Raw genomic sequence first — 18,441 nt, 5'->3', positions numbered from 1 at the left:
CTAATGCAGAGGAGATTTTGCTATTTTCTATTTTCAGGCTAAGATTTATGAAGTGCAGAGGAGGATTAGGGTTTAGTCACATACGGTCATCACTTTCGTGTTCTGGACACGTACCCTACTTCATGCAGCCAGTGCCCACTCATTTCAGACCTGTCTTTCTAAACCAGTGAACACCAGTGACTCTAGCTGTACTCAGTGAGACATGGAGGCACTCAGCAACTTTAAAAGAGGACCAAGGAAATCTGGTGCTTGGGTCCAAAATTATGTTTGAAGAATGATCCCAAAATAAGCAAAACATTTGTTTTCCACTAAAAGGCCTCCTAAGAATTAAACTGGAATTATCCTGTGATAAACTTAGCTACAGTGTTTCTGGGACAGAGTGTCCAGAGGAGGAGCATTCTTCACCTTATCATCTGAATGTTTCAATTCTGACCCCAAACACAAATTTGGTGCCAGGTATAGCACCGTGTTTGTGGTGTGTTGCAAATGTCAGTTTGCAATGGAATGTGTTGGCTTATGGCATAAAAGTAAAAAGCACAGAGCTCTAAGTTCAACTGCATTTGCCTTTGCTTGGAAAAGAAATAATTATTCTATTTGTTTTGCTTCCAAGATGTGAATAGCAAATGTCTTTCTCACCTCACTGAGAGGAAAAAATCACACCCGATATGGTTAAGGTGCACCCCTTTTTACTAAGCAGTGTGACAACCTTGCAATTTGAACAACTTTTTTTTGGCTGTGACTTTTTTTTTTTTTTTTTTAATGTGATTTCTGCTTTAAAGATGCCTCATGCACAAATGTCTTGGGTTGTTTCCTACAAAATGGCAGAGCTCATAAATAAAAGGAATAGGCAGAGCAGCAGAAATGAAACTTATTTGAAATGTGCTTTTAGAGGAGCTGATTTAGCTGCAGTCTGGAGGCAGTACGCTTTAAAATGAGTGGGGCTGGTGCTGTCACCAGGGCTCAGAGTGGGCAGCCTTCCCGTAGGGTCTAGGCAGCTGCAGGGAGCTCTTCTGGGAGTATGCGACCTCTGATACTGCCGTGGCTGCTGTTTTCATTTATTTGTTTTATTGCCACAACTGAGATCACCTCCAGCTCAGATATACCTTCTGGAAAGCCAGTGGCCAGTTGAGGGTTTTGATATTTGTGTCCTGTGACCAAAGACAGGGTTTGGGGAGGACAACAGGATCACAGCAGGTGTTTCTACAAGGAATGACCCCAGAATTGCTGTTTTTTGACTCTTTTGGGGACCCTCCCTCCTTTTTTCAGCCACTGGGTGCCATGACACAAATTTCCTGAGGTCCTCATGGTGGTGTCCTCCGACCGCAGGTCCGTGGCAGGGAGCCCTTCAGCACAGCCAGAGCTTGGTAGTGTCAAGTTCCCCTCCTCCCCTCTGCTTCCATGGCAGCAACCTGTGTCCCTGTGCCCCGACTTGGCCGCGGTCCCCCACGGTAACACAATCCACAAAGGGAACATGAGAAGGTGTTTTCTGGGCCAAGGATTTTCCCCTGGCAGGTTTCAGAAAGGCCCATGTCCTCCTCTCTGCTCTAGTGTTACTCCAACCCGCCTCTGCAGCCTCGACTGTCCTGGCATCACCTGGCAGTCCCTGCCCCGGGTACGTTTCATCCTGGCTGTGCTACTTCGATCAATCAGAGCAAATCAACTGCAGATCGGGGCAAGTTGCCACATGGGCTGGCATGCCCGGCTCACGCCTCACCCCTGGCCACACGCTGGACTAACTTCTCCTCAGCCTGCACTGCTTTCTCAGCAGCTCTCTTCTGACTGCAATGGTGGTGGTGGCAGCGTAGGAAACACAGCTGTCTAGGTACACACACGCAGAAATCCTGAATTTGAGCACTGGATGTATAATTTTTTATGTCTATTGAAAGCTCATGCCCTTCATTGCTGGCCTCCCTACACATTCAGTGGCACCTATGAAAGGCAAGAATTTTGCTCACACGCTTTGGAAAGGGCTGTTTTCCAGGCAGCGCTCACCACATCTAGTTTTCCCTATATTCCCCTCATTTGGGTTGTCCCCAGCACGTTGAGACACCGCTCAAGCCCACACGTCTGTCTCCTTTCACCCCTGCTTCTTGGGAGGGCCAGGCACGAGGCCCAGAGGGGAGGAAAGCAGCCTCAGCCTGACCCGCCACATAATGGCTGCCGCCTGCCAGGGCGGCGCTGCATGGCGTCTCCACCCGGTGAGGTGGAGCAGTGCCCCGGCTGTCCCAGGGTGTGATGGTGGCGGTGGCCCTGGCTGGTCCTGGGCGAGCTGTGGCCCTGGTTTCCTCCCCAAGAGTCTTGTGCTGAGCACAGGCCCACTGGGGGCCAGCGCCAGGGGATTTCACGTGCAATATAAACTGCCCTAGCAGGCATGCTGTGGGTGAGTTAAGGACATACTTTCAGCCTTAATTCTGAGTTTCCTAGGTTTTGTCAGTTTAAGCCAGATTCCTAATGTTATTTTAATGCCGTTGTTTTGTGTGTGAATAATATGCTTTCTATGCCAAACCACAAGCCCTGGAACCAATATCTCATAAAAATGCCTAGAGTCCAAAGCTAATAGCTGTTATTCAGCTGATCGAGTGATGCCTAAAAAGTTACAGATTAATGCTGCTCCCAGTGGGAAGGTAAAATCAGGCTTGCTGTCTGCTGGGACTGGGTGCTGTTTCACACAGCATCTGACCAGGGTCTGTGGCACCCTTTGGGGTTGCTTAGCCCTAGCCACAGGTTCTATCTGGGGTGCCTGTGGGCAGAGGTGTGGTATGAGGGGTTTACATGAGTTTTCCCTTAAAAACGCCCTTGCCCTTCCAGCAACATCCCACCAAGCGATGGGTCACTGCAGTTCACCCTCACCCAGCCCTGCCTTAGCAGGCTGTGATTCAGGGGACACCAAAAAGGTGGGTGGACACTAGCTCACTCCCCCGGCCGTCAGCATTAGCACAATGGTGGATGTGATGAAGTTGGGTCTCGGATCTCTGCCAGCCTGGCCCAGGGCAGGGACTTGCTCAGATGGGGTGGTGTTGAGAAGGGATGGGAAACGGGGGCGAAGCTGTCCCTGTGCACTCGCCTTCACTTCAGGCTGGGAAATCGAGCCACAGGATGTCAGTGCAGCCTGTGCGAATGCCAAGCTTTCCGAAAGAAATGACTATCTTTTCTCAAGAGCACGGAGGAAGATCTCTTTCCCAGAACATCTTCTTATTTAGGAAACTCACATCACGATGGCAAAGCAAAGCGGAATGCTTATTTGGGAATAAGAAAATGAGATGTGGCCTGAAGTCAGTGCCTGCGTGTAGACACCGCAGCAGAAAGTTGGAGGGCAAACCAGAGGCAGTTGTGTGCTTACAAATACAGTGCTGAATGGGCTGGAGGCCCAGACAGCTGCTATTTGCTGCCTGCGTCCTCGGATACTCGCTGTGGATTTGTAAAGTATTGATTATTTTCCTGTTACAACACAGAGGGATTAGCTAGATTAGCTTCTGCAGAGGTGAGAAAGAAATGTGTCATATAGACTGTTCGTTTTGCTCTAATTGGATTCACAGCCTCTTTCTGAATAAATCTTGTTTTACTCTAGCTCTTGTGGTTTTTCATGGCCATGAATGTTGAGGAGCTCTTCTCAGAACAGGCAAGTGATTCTCAGCTCTGGTGGGGAAAGTGAAGGGATAGTGCTGCGGTCACCTGAGAGGCAAGTAGCCTGCAAACAGCATGGCCAAGGAAGCTGCCATGGTCACATCCCAGTTAATGCTTCCCGATCACAGACAGCTGTTGGCAGAGCTTCTTTGCAAAGAGAAATCTAAGCTTTTCAGCCCTTCTGGATGCAACTTTCACACCTGCTCTGGGCAACAGGCCTAGAGCACGGCTGTGGTGCTTATCAGAAAGTGGTGTATACTGGTCCCCATTCAGCAGGGTGAGCTGCTCTGTATACTAAAATTGCATCTAATTTTCAGCTGCAGCACATCATCTTTCCTATCTGGTGCAGAAGACTGTAAAAAATTAACTTCATCTGCTGTTTTTCCTTGTCTCCTTGCTCAGAAACGTGGAAAGTACCTGCAGCATGGGTGGCTTCTCAAATTCATCCTTTAAAACTCTGGAAACAAAACAAGTTCATATGGAAAGGAAATAAATGCATAGTTTAAAAAACCTAGGTCTCTATAGTGGTAAAGTGCTAAGTGTCCTTACTCGGTTAATCCTGCTAAACAAGTAAATGCTTTTTACGCCTTCGTGCCTTGCACTGTGAAAGTTTTTGACATCTCTTTGCTGGTCTTTGCGTTTGAAGCTAGGCTCTCTGTCTCTGAGTCAGATGGGTATCAAAAACCTCAGACCAGCTGGACAGTCTGCACAAGCATTTCAGAGTTAAGCCTTAAATTTGAAATTCTTCCACTCATTTCATGTTCCTACAGAGAATGAATGAATGTTACATCAGGAAGTCAGACTTCTATGGAGAGCACCTGCTCTTGCAATTTCCAAAGATGTCCTGTGTTTGTGGATCCCTATGGGTCTACACAAACCTGTGAGTTGTCTGAGACACTTGGGTTGGTTGTACTGGAATTTGTGCACATATATTAAACTTGACAGAAAAAATTTCTTTCATTGCTGTTTTGGTCACGTTTCTATTTTCTATTGGCTTTATTATTTAATATCTGGATACTGAAGCATAAAATAAGTCCATATGCTCTTATGGTACATTCACTTTTTGAGGTGGGTATCTGAGTGATTTGACATATAGGCTGCCATAATTTTCAATAATACCTTTTGTCTTGATCATTTGCTCATTCAGAACTCATTTGTTTTAGTACTTTTAGAGCCAATGGGAGGTGCTAAATAAACATTTCAGACTGTAAATAAAGTTACTGGCCAACTGTGAATGGGTAAAATTAAGTAATTTTTCCGACATCACACATCTAAGCAGAGGATCCAGTTCTTCAGAACAGCTTTTGGATTCCTCTTCTTTCACTTCCTAGCTTGTCCTGCTAGGAACATTTACTACACATCAGATAAGCCTTTTACAGCCTCCTTCCCTGCACTGTTCCCTAAAGCAATATATATCTTGACAAAAAAAAAAAAAGTCTCAATTTTTTTTTTTAAATGGTATGATCATCTAATTCAAAGGCACTTTTTCTGATATGGGCCATACAGCCCATTTTTTTCCTTATCTTCATTCCAGAGTGCCTCAGCCATCTTACTAGAAAATTTCCCCTCGATACTCAGCCTGAACTAAACATGTAGAATTTTCCTAGCAGGGAAAATTCCAGTCCACAAAATGAAATTAAGTAAAAGGAAAATAACTGAGATCAGTCTGCTACTAGAAAATATGATACAACTTGGACAACGGGAATCACAGTAATACAGGAATCACTGTATCTACTGAAGTTTGCCACCTCTGCAAAGATGATGCTAGTTGATTTGACTACACAAAGAAGTGCTATACAGATTTTTAGGGCAGAAAGTAGAAGAAAATACTGTTTTTAATGGAAACCAACTGTGGAATTTGGAGAGTCAATGGTAAAGAGATTGCTTTCCTGTCCCACTACACACACAGCACAGTGGGAAAGGCTCAGTAGTACAAGGGAGAATGGGACGGAATCTCAGGGTCGCACAGTTAAAATGTTAAAATGGGGAAGTAACAGGCTACCAATCCCTCCCTTACTGTTCTGCCAGGGGGCAGTGGAAAGATGCTAGTCTTCTCCAGATTGAAAGTAAAGATTTATGGATTACCTTATACAGAATTTAAAAAAATAGCAAGATGGCTTTTGGAAATGTAGCATATAGCAGAAAGAGCCATTTGTCTGTTGCTTTCTTATCAGGCTGGAAATTGAAGAACTCTGTATAAGCTGAGGAAAAACCCCAACAGTCCTCAGCACAAAATTCAGTTAAATCTCTGTCTTCAGTAGCTTCCAAATCACAGAAACCCTGGGTGGAGGGGAGAGGGGGGAGCTGAGGAGCTTGGGGCTTTAAGAAGCCAGGGCAGAAAATTATGCATCTCTTCAAGAGAAACTGAAAATATCACTTAATGTCTCCAAGCAGATAAGTTCATAAATGAGCCTGCCTGATTGTGGACTGGCTTATTCGTCAACTTAGTATTCAGGAACGGGAACAATTGCCATAGCAACATTCCCATCTTCTGACATGTATCATGCAGATCATGTAGTCAAGGCAGCGCAGCATCCTCTCACACATGTGCTCTATGAACTTTTGTATTCCTGATAATATTAAAGAGAGAAATATGTCTCATGATTGACACTCTTGCCTGTGTTTCTTTATGATTCCTAAAAAAATATATGGAAATGCTTCCCTTCCCCCATCCTCCTCCTTTGAACTGTTTTCTCTCCATCCCACTGAAATGATGAGAACAGCTCATGCCCCAGATCTGCAGATATATGTTCCTGACAGTAGTCCTACGCTATGCAAATGCGTAAACTGCAAAATGTAGAGGCTTTAAAAAAATTAAGTATATCCAGCTGAATCTAAATTCTGAGTAAAAGTGCTGAAAGGAATTAGAAATCTTCCAGTACCTGCATAATTAATGCTCTATTAAACAAAGCCTTACATCTTTTTTCTTGTTCTTTTTTTTTTTCTCTTTCCTTTTTTTTTGTTTTGTTTTGAGTTAGTCTGAAATCTCCAGTCACACATGCCAACCATACCTATGGTACTTGCCAATATGTATGTCACCCTATGGGAGCTGCGTTCACAAGCACAGCAGCGTATTTGCTGGAAATGGTTTTCCAGCCAATGTCCATCTAACCCCCGGAATAGCTTGGGCTCTGTGGACCTCCTGCTGAAGGAAAGGTCCTTCTGCACATCGCACAGAGCTAAGATGTGGTCCAGCACAAACAAGATGCTGCATCTGTGCAGCAAAACCACCTTTGTAACCTTAACATCAGCAGACAGATATTTGATTTTACAGGTGTTCTTGGTTTAATCGTATCGTAGGCCATCCAGTGGACCAGTTAAGCTTAGCTCCAGTTCAGTTTTGTGGCTCCCTCCAAAACCCCATAACATTAGAAATAGCTGGAATATAGTATGTAGGTCAGGTTGATGGTCGGACATGGTGATCTTGAAGGTCTTCTTCAACTTAGATGAGTCTCTGATTCTACAATCATACCACTACACAGATATGCCTCTAATTGTGCCTATCCCAGCAGTGGTTCTGACATTTAAAGTATCACAATACTTCCGCATGAGGGTTGGCCTCAGCAGCTCCTTCCATTTTCAAAATCCTGCATAAATCTACAGTCTCTGTAGAGAGAGACTGAAACCCAATTTGACTGAATGCATCGCTCTGGAGAGGCACCCAGCTGTTGGCTACACTTAGGTGATTTTTTTCTAACCGGGTTACTTTATCTTCACTTGTTGTCTCTTACACAGCTTCCGCAGAGCTGCCTCATGAGTGTTCACTGCAAGATGTCCCTGTTGCATGGGAGAGGGTGCCACTGTCTGTGCCGAGAGAGTTGCTTTGTATAATGGCTCTGCTGGAGGCAAGTCACCCTCAGATGGGTGCGAGGGTATGGCCAAGCCTGAGACCTTTGAGGGAAAATGTCCTGAGTGTGCCCATCCTGTGGGACACAAGCCCTGCTGGTCTCCCCTTAGCACAGGCTGGGGAGCTGCCCCATGCACACCTGGTGCTCTTGACCTATAAGGCTCACATGTTTTGCTAGTAAAATCCATGTACACTGTAAATCTAATTTCAATTTTACAGCTTTTTTTAATGACCTTTTTTTTTTCCCTTTCATTCCTGTCCTCCCCGCCACTCCCCTCTGATATTTAGGGTCACTGTACAAAGCTTAGGTACCCTTCTGCCCCAGGGAGGGTGAATGTCATTATGCTGTGGTCAATATTACTTAATGGTTCACCTGGGATTACATCTTGAAGGAGTCTCTGTGGTTCTCTGGTTTGAGAACACTCTCTTCCTCTGTGTACTCCACAGCTGATTGCTCAAGAAATTATCATTCAAGAAATTCCTTCTTTATAACTTGTCCCATGGTGACTCTTGGTCATACTATATACAGGTAGTTGAGGTCCCCCATTATCATGATTTTTGCTGCCTAAGTATTTTTCACTTAATTGCCACCTTCTGCTCTGTGACTAATAATAATCCTATTCGGTAAAGCCACCCCTAGAGAAAATGGTTTGCAGCTTAGTACCAGTAGCAGACGAGGGGTGACCTTCCCCTCTTTTATCCCATTACATCTGTCAGGTGCAAACTTGGAAGCCAAATTGGGAAGTATTATTAAATAAGAACAAATTATTTTATTTTACATAGCAAATAAACTAGGACAATTACATGTAGAAGGCTAGCCAGGCACTGCTCTGCCTGCAAAATCAAATTAAATATCCAGAAATGCAGAAGCAAAAATTTCTTAAGCAACGCAAACTGCACTGAGTTGCACAGTCTGTAAATGTTATCTATCTGTAACTGCCCACAGTGGAGTGCAGAGTGGTGCAGCTGCAGATTGCACCTACTGCTACGGGCAGCATGTCCTGCAGCTCAGAAGCCGTACACCGAGGGGAAAAGTGGAAGCACAAGGACCTGCAAGTTTGGGGATAGGATGGAATTACTGTCCATGTCAAGACTGTTACCTTTCATAGCTCCTGATTTCTTTCCATGGTAAGCAAGTAACTGTCATTTAACATCTGACTGTCATTACTTGTTTCTACAGAAGATCATGTGTGTCTGTGTTGCCATGTGTGTATATATAGATGTATGCATGTGTGCTGAACTTTGACATACACAATATACATACTGTGGAGACCATTTGCATATTAAAAAAGCAAAGAGATATTGTGTCCTAGTTCTGACTGTACTGTAGCAGTCTACTTAGAATGCACACTGCAGAGATACTTCTCCACTCTAACGGTAGATGTTTACTTTTTAATACTTAAGCTATATATGAAATGCCAAACTTGGACAACATGATTAGCTACAATACAGATTATATGAAACAGATTCTATTTTACTTCTGTCTCTCTTTACACAGCTCTAAGGAACAGCAAATAGCTCCTCCGGTGGGCCAAGAAGTCTGTAGCCTACCTTTCAAATTTCCGTACTGGCATTTATTGTGTTGAGGTTCAAATCCTTTTACAGCCATGGTCTGAACAAGAAAAGGGCATTTAAGGGAGTAAGACTACATCTTGCTCTTCTGGGTTACATTAAAATCCATTGATTTCCATCTGTTATTTGAACAAAACAGAGTGCATTTTAGATAAAAATAAAATTGCCTATATTGGAGAATATACATTAAATATATTTGCTGTTTATGGTCTGTAAATTGGACAGTTCTGTTTTTAGAGTTTTTTAATAATACAAGTAAGAGGAGGTCACTGTACTCAAAAGGCTCTAAGCACAAAAAGCTCTTTCATTTCACTACGTCATTAGGAGCACTGCAGAAAGCATCCCACCTGCAAGTCTGCTTGCACCCTCATTCAGCAAAGCCTCTGCATTGAAAAGCACCTGTGCCTATGCTTTGAATTCAGCATGTGCTTAAGGATGTTTCTAAACAGATGTTGACAGCTAAATCTGTTTACTTTCCAGACTAATTTCATTCCCCTTTGCTCCTCTTGCTTCAAAAAAAGAGAGCTCATTACTCCTGCACAAATTAACCAAACCTGCAAATCCTTTTATTTCTTGGGACTTCTGAAATACTCAAAGCTGTATGTGCAAATCCCACCTTTAATACTGCAATCAGACACGTTGAAGACATTTGCAGTTTTACAATACATATGAACACCTTGGGCCAAATATAACGGCCCAAATACGTAACAAAACTCCCGGGTTTTACTGCAACACCTGTGACCCTCATTTAAGTGGTTGGCTAAAGCAGCATGTGAAGCTCCAAACCACAGGAGCAGTGCAGAGCAGCTGGGATATCCTAGTGGATAATGACCTGTTCTACTAGTATGCATTAGGATTTGGTTAGGAGCTTTCTTTTGTTGCTGCTGATGGAAAATATCTGTCACCATCATTTGCCCCTGTTCACATTAAAAACAGGAGCATTAAAAGACAGGATTGGTAACATATCTCCTCCAAGGCTGCATTCAGAAGCGACCACACTTACACATCTCTCACTGCTTGCTCCTTTATTCCCAGGGCAGGAACACCAAACCTACCTCAGTGATGTTAGCCTCAGGTTGATGGTCTTTTCAGGACTATATTTTATCTCAAGTTTTAGATTATAAATCCTTCTTTCAGTGTTCAGTCTAATGGTATCAGAGTCCTCAAAGGCTACCCAAGCTTGTATCAGAGCCTTGCAGACTGGCCAATCTTTACAGAAAGTAAAAGGTGAAGAAGAAATTGTTGTCATGGTTTGAAATAGCCTTTGAATAGCAAATTCAAAATGAACAATTAAATAAGAACATATGCCTTATCATTACAAGCTGCCATTTTGTATATCATTTGTATATCATATCATTACTAGCAATACAAAGAGCCTTTGGGGAGCCTGTGGAATGGTTAGCCATTTTTCACTCTACACACAGTGTCCAAGTAGACTTGACGTGCACTGGTAGCAATTTAGCAAATACTACTGGTGGGCAGAGAAGCAAAGAAACAACTTAATATTGGGGAAAATGTTTGTCAGCTCCCTTTAAAATAAGGCAACGGTTGCTATAGAGAGAAAGCAAAATATGGCTTTATCACACACAAGTCAAATTACAGACTAAAATAATTTCATTCTGAAGCTGCGGCAAAAGTTAGCAAATTATGGCAATCTCTTTGTAACAGAGTGGTATGTGAGCTGTGCAAATACATTTCAGGGTATCTAAATGCACACAGAAAGTGAGAATGAGCTTCGTAAAGCCAAACAGGACATACAGTCGAACTCGAATTCATGGCAACTCTGTGGCTACTCATTCTAACCAGCTTTAAATAAATCTCATTTTTTTTTTTTATGTTTTATACTAAGTCAAGAGAGTATTACTAAGATTGCAAAGTCAGGCATTCAAGAGTGAGGTAATGTCAAAATTAAGGCCGTCTGTTCAACCTTAATTTGGCCCCTTGTGAGTATGAATTATGATATTGCCTTTAATTAGATGATCACACAATATTTTTTCCTCTGCCTCATTCATAACACATGATGGATGGTGCTCACTGAATGATGAAACCATATTTTGTTTTTTCCTTGTGGTTCAAGGTGTGGCAGCCTGCCTTATTTACTGCATGCTATATTCTTCTCTGACAACAAAACTAATGATTCCTTCACAGAATTTTCTATGTGGTTTATCATTATAGCTATGACATACTTAACAAATATTAATAATTTAATTTTACTGCTGTTCTCAAGGGAAAGGCTAGGAGTCTTTCCATTTAGCTTATTCATCTACAACCTATTGCTCAAGTTTTCCTCAAGCTTTGTCCCCTTTATATTTGCTCTAGGCAGCTTTATTTGCATCAGCTTTGGAGAGGTATTGACGATACATGGGAACCAAGATCAAAGTCCCCATTCTGGTGCGTCTTGGAAGTCAAACTCTGTATACGCATAAGCACTTTGGAGAATTAACTGTGTGCTACGGGGAAGTGCAGGCATGTTTTTCCTACAACCTGGACAATGACAAGTAGATTTTTGTCATAAAGTAGAAAGTGTTACTAACATAATTGCTATCCTTCTTCCACAGAACCAATTCCACAGCAGAAGTAGGGAAAAGTTTCTAGACATAGAAAAAAAAAGTCTTTTTCATAGACTTTCACTTGGAAATAGATGACTTGTTCTGACAAAAGTTTTCCACCAAAAAAATAGTTCCCCCAAGAGAAATACCTTTCAGGGACAATTTCAGCCAAGATGGTTGAAATTTGGCAAGTTTACAAGTGACTTTTACTTTAGTCATCATTCATCCATCATCTTTCTTAAGCATGATGGATTGTGTAATTCTAAAGGGAATGAACACAGTCTAGAAGAGCACACTCTGGCTACACAGGCCCCTAAGTTATTTATATCGTTGTTCATACATCATAGGTTGGATTTAATGCTCTAAATTTTTTTTGACTTTAAATACTATGATTCAAAGCTCATAGGAGGTGGAGAACTTTCTGAGACCTGAGAAGACAAATTGAGTTCAGATCTTCTCCAAATACTATAAATTTCCTCAAACCAAATTAAACCTATCACATTTTGTGTCACATATATTGCCTTTGGCTAATATTGCCAACCTCAGGGGTTTAAGCCCATAACTGGTATCTAAGCTTGGCAGTCTATTTTTCTGAGGTGCTGAATATTCACAAATTCACAGATAAAAGGGAAGATAATTTTAATTTTCCCCATGTGGCACCTCTGAACAGAAGTCTTCTTCCTCTTGGATACCTATCTGTGGATTCAGTTAGTCATTAGAATCAGCAGAGTGTGTATAGCTGTGTGGCATTTTGGAATTTCTTATTTTCACCTAACCCTTTTCCATCAGAATGAACTCCTGAATTCAGTGACGGAAACAATCCATGTGAAATAAATTAAAAAAAAATCACAAAAATGTGCTAGGCTTAACAGCAGAACATGGTTTATGCAAGTTCTCCAAATGACCAGTGTAAAGGGTTTGTGCTTTGAGCTTCCCACCCTAAGCCACAGTTGATAATCTTTTCACAATGCCGTGTGTGTCACCGTTACTGCTGCTGTCAGAAAGTACGGCTACGGTCTTTAGCACATTTATTGTCCATCAGTACTTTCACATGCCACCAAAGCTTTCAGGAGCAGTGACTTTAAACAGCTCATACCTCACTGAAACACGACTGAATCCATGCTTTCTTCTCTTCCCGAGTTTTTAAAGCCTGTTGCAAGTAACAGACATCCAACCACCCCCAATAACAACCATCTATTACAATCAAGCCCAGTTATCTGTGGATAGAGCATGTTGCAGAATTACTGTGCATGTGTGCCAACTCCGCTCAGGTCCAGCAGAGCTTAATAACCTTATTGCAAGGCCACATGGCTATAGCTAATTTGCTTCCAAAGCCAGTTTGAGTGCACAGGCAGGGTACTCATTTTTATCTGGCATGGAGCCACAGAACCCAAACCAGTTCCATGCAGAGCTGGGCCAGGTTTCTTTGAGGTGCACTCCCAGTTTTGGGAGTGCTGACCATTTTTTGTGCTTTGCTCAGTCAACTTGGGGCCAGCAGGGTTTACTGGTACCACCTCAGTGCTGGTCTTGTCAAGAGAAGCTTTAGGGTTTTGCATCCCCCACACACTGACGAGAGCTCTTAGCTCAGCCACAGCAATGCACAAATGAACGTAGTCAGCCCAGGTCCAACGCTCTTCCTGAAGCAGTAATTCCCCTGCTCAGCCTCAAGCACACCTTGCAGACACCCAGCAGCACCAACACATATCACTGGGCTTGATGCAGCCCTGTGTGCATCTGCACTTTGCTCTCCAGAACACCTTACTGCCTCATGGTAGCCAGAAGCCCCCTTACCGGGCTGCACTAGCACCACGTCCTCTGACAGTGGTGACCTGACCATGCAATGGCAAAGAGCAGACAAATACAGGATGCATTAGCTTCTCCTTAGACTTGCCTGACTGCAGTGACATGACAGTGCCTTCCTGTAGAACAGTCATTAAGGACTGCACTTGTCATAATAGCTTGGCTGGAAAGGTCCAACTATAGGAGCATTCACTCAGATTTCATCTGTTTGATGAAGTTGATAGAACCCATATTTTAAATTTCAAGGTTCAACACCCACCTCATGTCCTTTAACGTAATTTCGTCCGGAGCAGCTAGACATCAGTACTCATGAAACTAAATTATCTTGAGCTGGAAATGCTGCTGGTTTTGTGTGGTTTTCTGCCCTCTCCTTCTCTGGGACCTTCTCCTGTGAACTCTGTCTCCTTTATTGGCCCACATATTTCCATGTACTTTCTAGTAACTTGACTAGCTTTGAAATCTGCAACTCTGAGCACCAAATTAAAATTATTGAGAGGATAGACAGTCACAAAGGCAATGCAACCACAGAAGCCTTATTTTTGAAAGAAACAATTAGAAATCACACTGTTGAACTACTGCATCGTTTCTATGATCACGTGTACATGAACAGTAGTGGATTTAAAAAAAATACTGGGGAGCTGTGTCATGATTTGCATGAGATCAGTTTTCCCCAGAACTGTTCCAGAGCAGGAACATATTTAAGTTATATTAAAATTCTGCAGGAATCCGTGTAAAAAAAGCACACATTAACATATACCTTTAAAGTGCTCTATATGTGATAAAATAAATACACCTGAATACCACTAATGAATATGTGTGATGTGAACATCAGGACATTTGGATCTTTAAGTTACTTTTTTATAAAATAATTTCTTGCTGAAAATCAGCAATTAATTCTACACATTTTTTCTGCCTAGTACAGTTCCCTTTCAATTGCCTGATAATTAAACAGAATTCTGTCAAATTTTGACCATTGCTAGTGTTTTGCAACGGAATTCCAGACACAAACAGGCATATTCCTGATACAACAGGCATTTTCTTACGTGCCTTCCTAAAGTAAGGCTTAAATGTTCTCTCTAGTACTATGCTAATGGCTCAGCCCATGTATTGCGAACTTACAACTTGAAAATGCAGAATCAGTTCTAGTACTGGGAAAATAAGAAGAAAAATCCTCACGTAGAAATAATATCATATACAGCTGACACTGGAAAACCTGAAAATAAATCATTCAAATGCCATCAATCCATCTAGAATTTCAAGAATCAGCGTGAAGAAACATAAACCTGGGGGTAACTTGATCTTTATTTAGGCATATTTAAGAAAAGTTGCATCATATTCAGATAGTCTAGCACTGCAAATAAATTTTTACCGGATTGATAAAATTATTAACATCACTGATTTAAGGCAACTGTTACATGTTACATTAATATTTCAGTCAGATTGAATTCTTCTTCAGATACATTCATGCAATTAACTGTAATATATTTTTACACTGTACTTTGAATATATAGGATTGTTTTGTTTCCCCATATTAGACCTACCTGGTTAAGCTTTTCTCAAACAATACAAAGAATGGACTTGTTCTTCTGGGTGGAAGTGGAAAGCTTTAATGACTTAATGATTTAATGACTTATTTGATGCAAGAAATGCATATTGAGAATGCTGTGGAGATAAATACACATCTTTTATGTGTGTATCACATGCAAGCATGGAGAAATAGGAATGGAGGTTGAAACATAATTATTATTCTTAGCTAAAATCATTTTCCTTCATTAAAAAACCCAAAATATCCTTGCACTGAGCAAAAGGCCCATTAAACTGCCTGGTTTCCAGAAGATTCCTCTCCGTGCCAACCTCTGTCGGGGATGAGAAATCTTCCATGGAGCCATGAACAAGCCTCCATGTTGCATCTACTGTTCAGTCCATTTTTGTCTTCTCTTTTTCTTCTTCAATACCTGAAACACATGGAGAACAGCTTTCAAAAATCTCTGAATGAATAAAAATGAAGAGTTTATCTAGAGAAGTTTCTTCTACTGCATTAATCTTTCTTTTCCCTTTACTGCTGTTGTTTCTCCCCTACTTGTTCACATGCTCTTGCATGTGTTACCTCACCTGCTGCGAATGAAAAGAGCATCTGCACACCTGATGGCAGTGGTTGTCCAGTAATGAACCACGCAGCCCTCCCTCCCTCCAGACCATTTTCAGATCAGCCGAACCCCCTGCCGCACGCTCAGCCTTTGACTGCTGCAGGGGACTGGGAACACTCAGTTCCCTCGGCTCCTCTGCTCACCTAAGAGCAAATTGGAGTAGATGTTATTAGAGCTGAAGCTAAGCAGCTGACTTTATTTGAATGCAAGTTTTAAAAATTTTGTTTCAGAATTCAGTAACTTTAGCCCTCCCCCCCCCCCCCCAATTTCAACGCTGGATTTTTAACAACTTTCACATACATCTCCGTTTTTTGAGAGCACAAGAATGAAGAGTTGGTTACTGTTGATAGGGTGCCTCCCTCTCCTTGCAGTGGCCATGTCTTTCAGTAATATCAGGAGGGCTGAGTTGACTGTAGGGCTCCTTAAAGAACTGGTCCTTGCTGCAGGACTTTTCTCTTGTCTATGCTCAGCAAAGTCTGGGCCAGGCAGCAGATTGTGTTTTTTCTGGCAATGAAAACATTCAGCTATTTCATATGCCTGTTCCTGGACAATGAATTACTATTGGTATCTGACAAAAGTATTGTTCTTCTGACTAAGCCCTCTCTGCCAAACATCTCAAATAAAAATATTTCTTTTGGAGATTTTTAGGCCTGCTGCATGTTGGAAAAGACAGACCTCTGAGGACTGAAGGCAAAAAAGAAGTAATTTTTGAGAACGTTGAGAGGAAAATCCAGTCACAAGTAAGATCACCTGCTAATGCAATCTATGCATGGATGGCAGTTACACCAAAAGTCACTTTCAAAACATAGCTAATTAATTCCAGGATGGGAAACAGTAAGAGTCACGTGCAGTTAGAAAGCACAACTGCAGAGTGGCCTTTGTTGAAAGAAGCAACAGGGAAAGAGACGGGTCTGCACACTGCCAACAGCACAAGTACAATGGCCCTGGGTGTCGCTGGCAAACCAATGAAGAGCCATAGTCAAAGGTTTAACAACCAAAACAAGAGGCTGGGTCCAAAAGATTAGAGTGGGTTTACAAAGCTGCTCCAGAGCCAACCTTGAGCCTTCTGCGTTTTGCTGTAAGGAACTTTTCCAATGGTTTTAAATGAGCTGTTTTATTTGCCTTTTAAAAAGAGCCTCTTTCCTTTCTTCTGAATTGCTCTACTGCAGATGCATCAAATACTTTGGCAGGAATGCAGATACCCTCAAAACTGTGGACAGACACTGGCTTGTAGAAAGGGCAAATTTTTCCTTGCCTACCATGTTTGTGGTTTAACTTGGAAAAACTAACTGCAAATCATTTTGTCAGTAGTGAGGTTTTATTTAATGCATCTCCAGAGGAAAAGGAAAAAAACCTCCGAACTCCAGCAACCCCCCCTCACCCCAGAACTCTCATGGCAGACTGCTTTAGTTTGAAAGCTTACTAATCAAAAGCCCCTTTTAAAGGTACAGTTCTCAAATGATATTTTCCCAAATCTTGCATGGAGAAAGATTGGCAGTATTTTAAATTTCTGCTGTCATACACTTCAGGTTGGGTTTATGCAAAGTATCTCAAGCATAGCAACACAGCAGGTGACTCATGGCATTTTCTGGTTTGCAAGTGCTTGAGCCACAAGGGAGTTTGGATCAATATTCTTTAACCAAATCAAGGAAATAACAGAGAGGATAATAAGGCCATGGTGAACCTACTGAAAGAATGGCCTGATTAGCCTCGGCTTTTCTGGGGTGGAGGGCCATAAGAACCAGAGATTTTGTTAGGCATACTGTGGAATAACGAGGGAGATTTTCCACCTTTTACTTATTCATGGACTTGGTAAGAATATGTGACTCTTCACCACACTACTATGCTTCATACAGGACTTCACACAGGTCAAGTGAAAGTATTCCTTGTGGCTACCTTTTTTAGAAACTTCTTTCCTAAATTAACAAAAGTAATTAAAATAGACATGACTGTGACATCCAAGTGAGGCCTCAAAACCACACTTGAACGCTGCGACCAATGATCGCTGGTTCTAGGGTACAACCAAGGAAACCACTTTGCATCTGCTTGCTAACGTGAGCAAATATTAAGTAAAACTGATTTGAGTTCCTGGAATCAGGCTCTACCTAGCACTAGCGGACTTGTTAAAAGAGATTTGTGTGTGCAGTAAGCTACCATGTGAATTTACGTTTTATTAACAAGTGCACACTATGTTTCCCAAATGGGGATGCAGGCTGTTCATATGGTCACAATCCATTATGGGCCCAATTAATGTAACGACAGAATTCCCACTGAGCAAGTATTTCACTCCATTTGTGACTTGCTCCTGAGGAGATTATGAACGTTGTTTGCTTATTTCACACATTTTGACAAATGAAAACCATCTTTCGTAGACTAAAGGCATCTACTTTAAATCTTGTGTTTGTCTTATTTTCCCTTTTCCTTTACTCAGCATTGGCTGGCCTAGGCATGGTAGATGAATGTAGAGTAGACCGAGTTATGTTTACCCTCCAATAATGTGATCTTTCATTCCTATTATTTGATCAATGTGAAAATATTAATTTTCCTTGAGTAAATTTATAAGCAGAAAACACCTTATCTGAGAATACTTATATATACCTTATATCTGAGAATACAGTTTTTTATTTCTAACTCTAAGTTTAACATTAACAGCATTCCTACAAAATGATACTTTATTCTAGCTGCATTTAATGGGTCATCAGCTAATAAGTGGGTTGTGAACCAAGTAGGTTGTAAACCTTTCAGGTAATTGCCAACAGCTCTTAAATTAGTATTAGAAGTTATAAAAAAATACACAGCTCATTCATAGCTCATCATGCTTTCCAACAGCCACTCCATTCATTTGACTGCTTCTAAGAGCAAGTAAGCAAGAAGTTTCAATGGAACTTCTGTCATTTTCCTT

General features: G+C 41.8%; 1 protein-coding gene across 3 annotated transcripts in view; it reads right to left on the bottom strand.

Annotated features, from left to right (window-relative positions):
* Positions 1-14,676: 14,676 nt before the first annotated feature.
* AIG1 (androgen induced 1) overlaps positions 14,677-18,441 on the bottom strand; it is a 123,548-nt gene continuing 119,783 nt past the window's right edge. For all 3 annotated transcript variants that reach the window (XM_040552010.1, XM_040552012.1, XM_040552013.1), the window contains one exon: positions 14,677-15,347. In XM_040552010.1, the coding sequence (XP_040407944.1) occupies positions 15,310-15,347 (38 nt within the window). In that variant the 3' untranslated portion in view covers positions 14,677-15,309. The remainder of the gene's footprint in view (positions 15,348-18,441) is intronic.

Source organism: Cygnus olor, chromosome 3, assembly GCF_009769625.2.
Source record: "Cygnus olor isolate bCygOlo1 chromosome 3, bCygOlo1.pri.v2, whole genome shotgun sequence".
In the NCBI taxonomy this organism is placed as follows: Eukaryota; Metazoa; Chordata; class Aves; order Anseriformes; family Anatidae; genus Cygnus; species Cygnus olor.
This window is presented reverse-complemented; position numbering and strand designations above follow the sequence as displayed.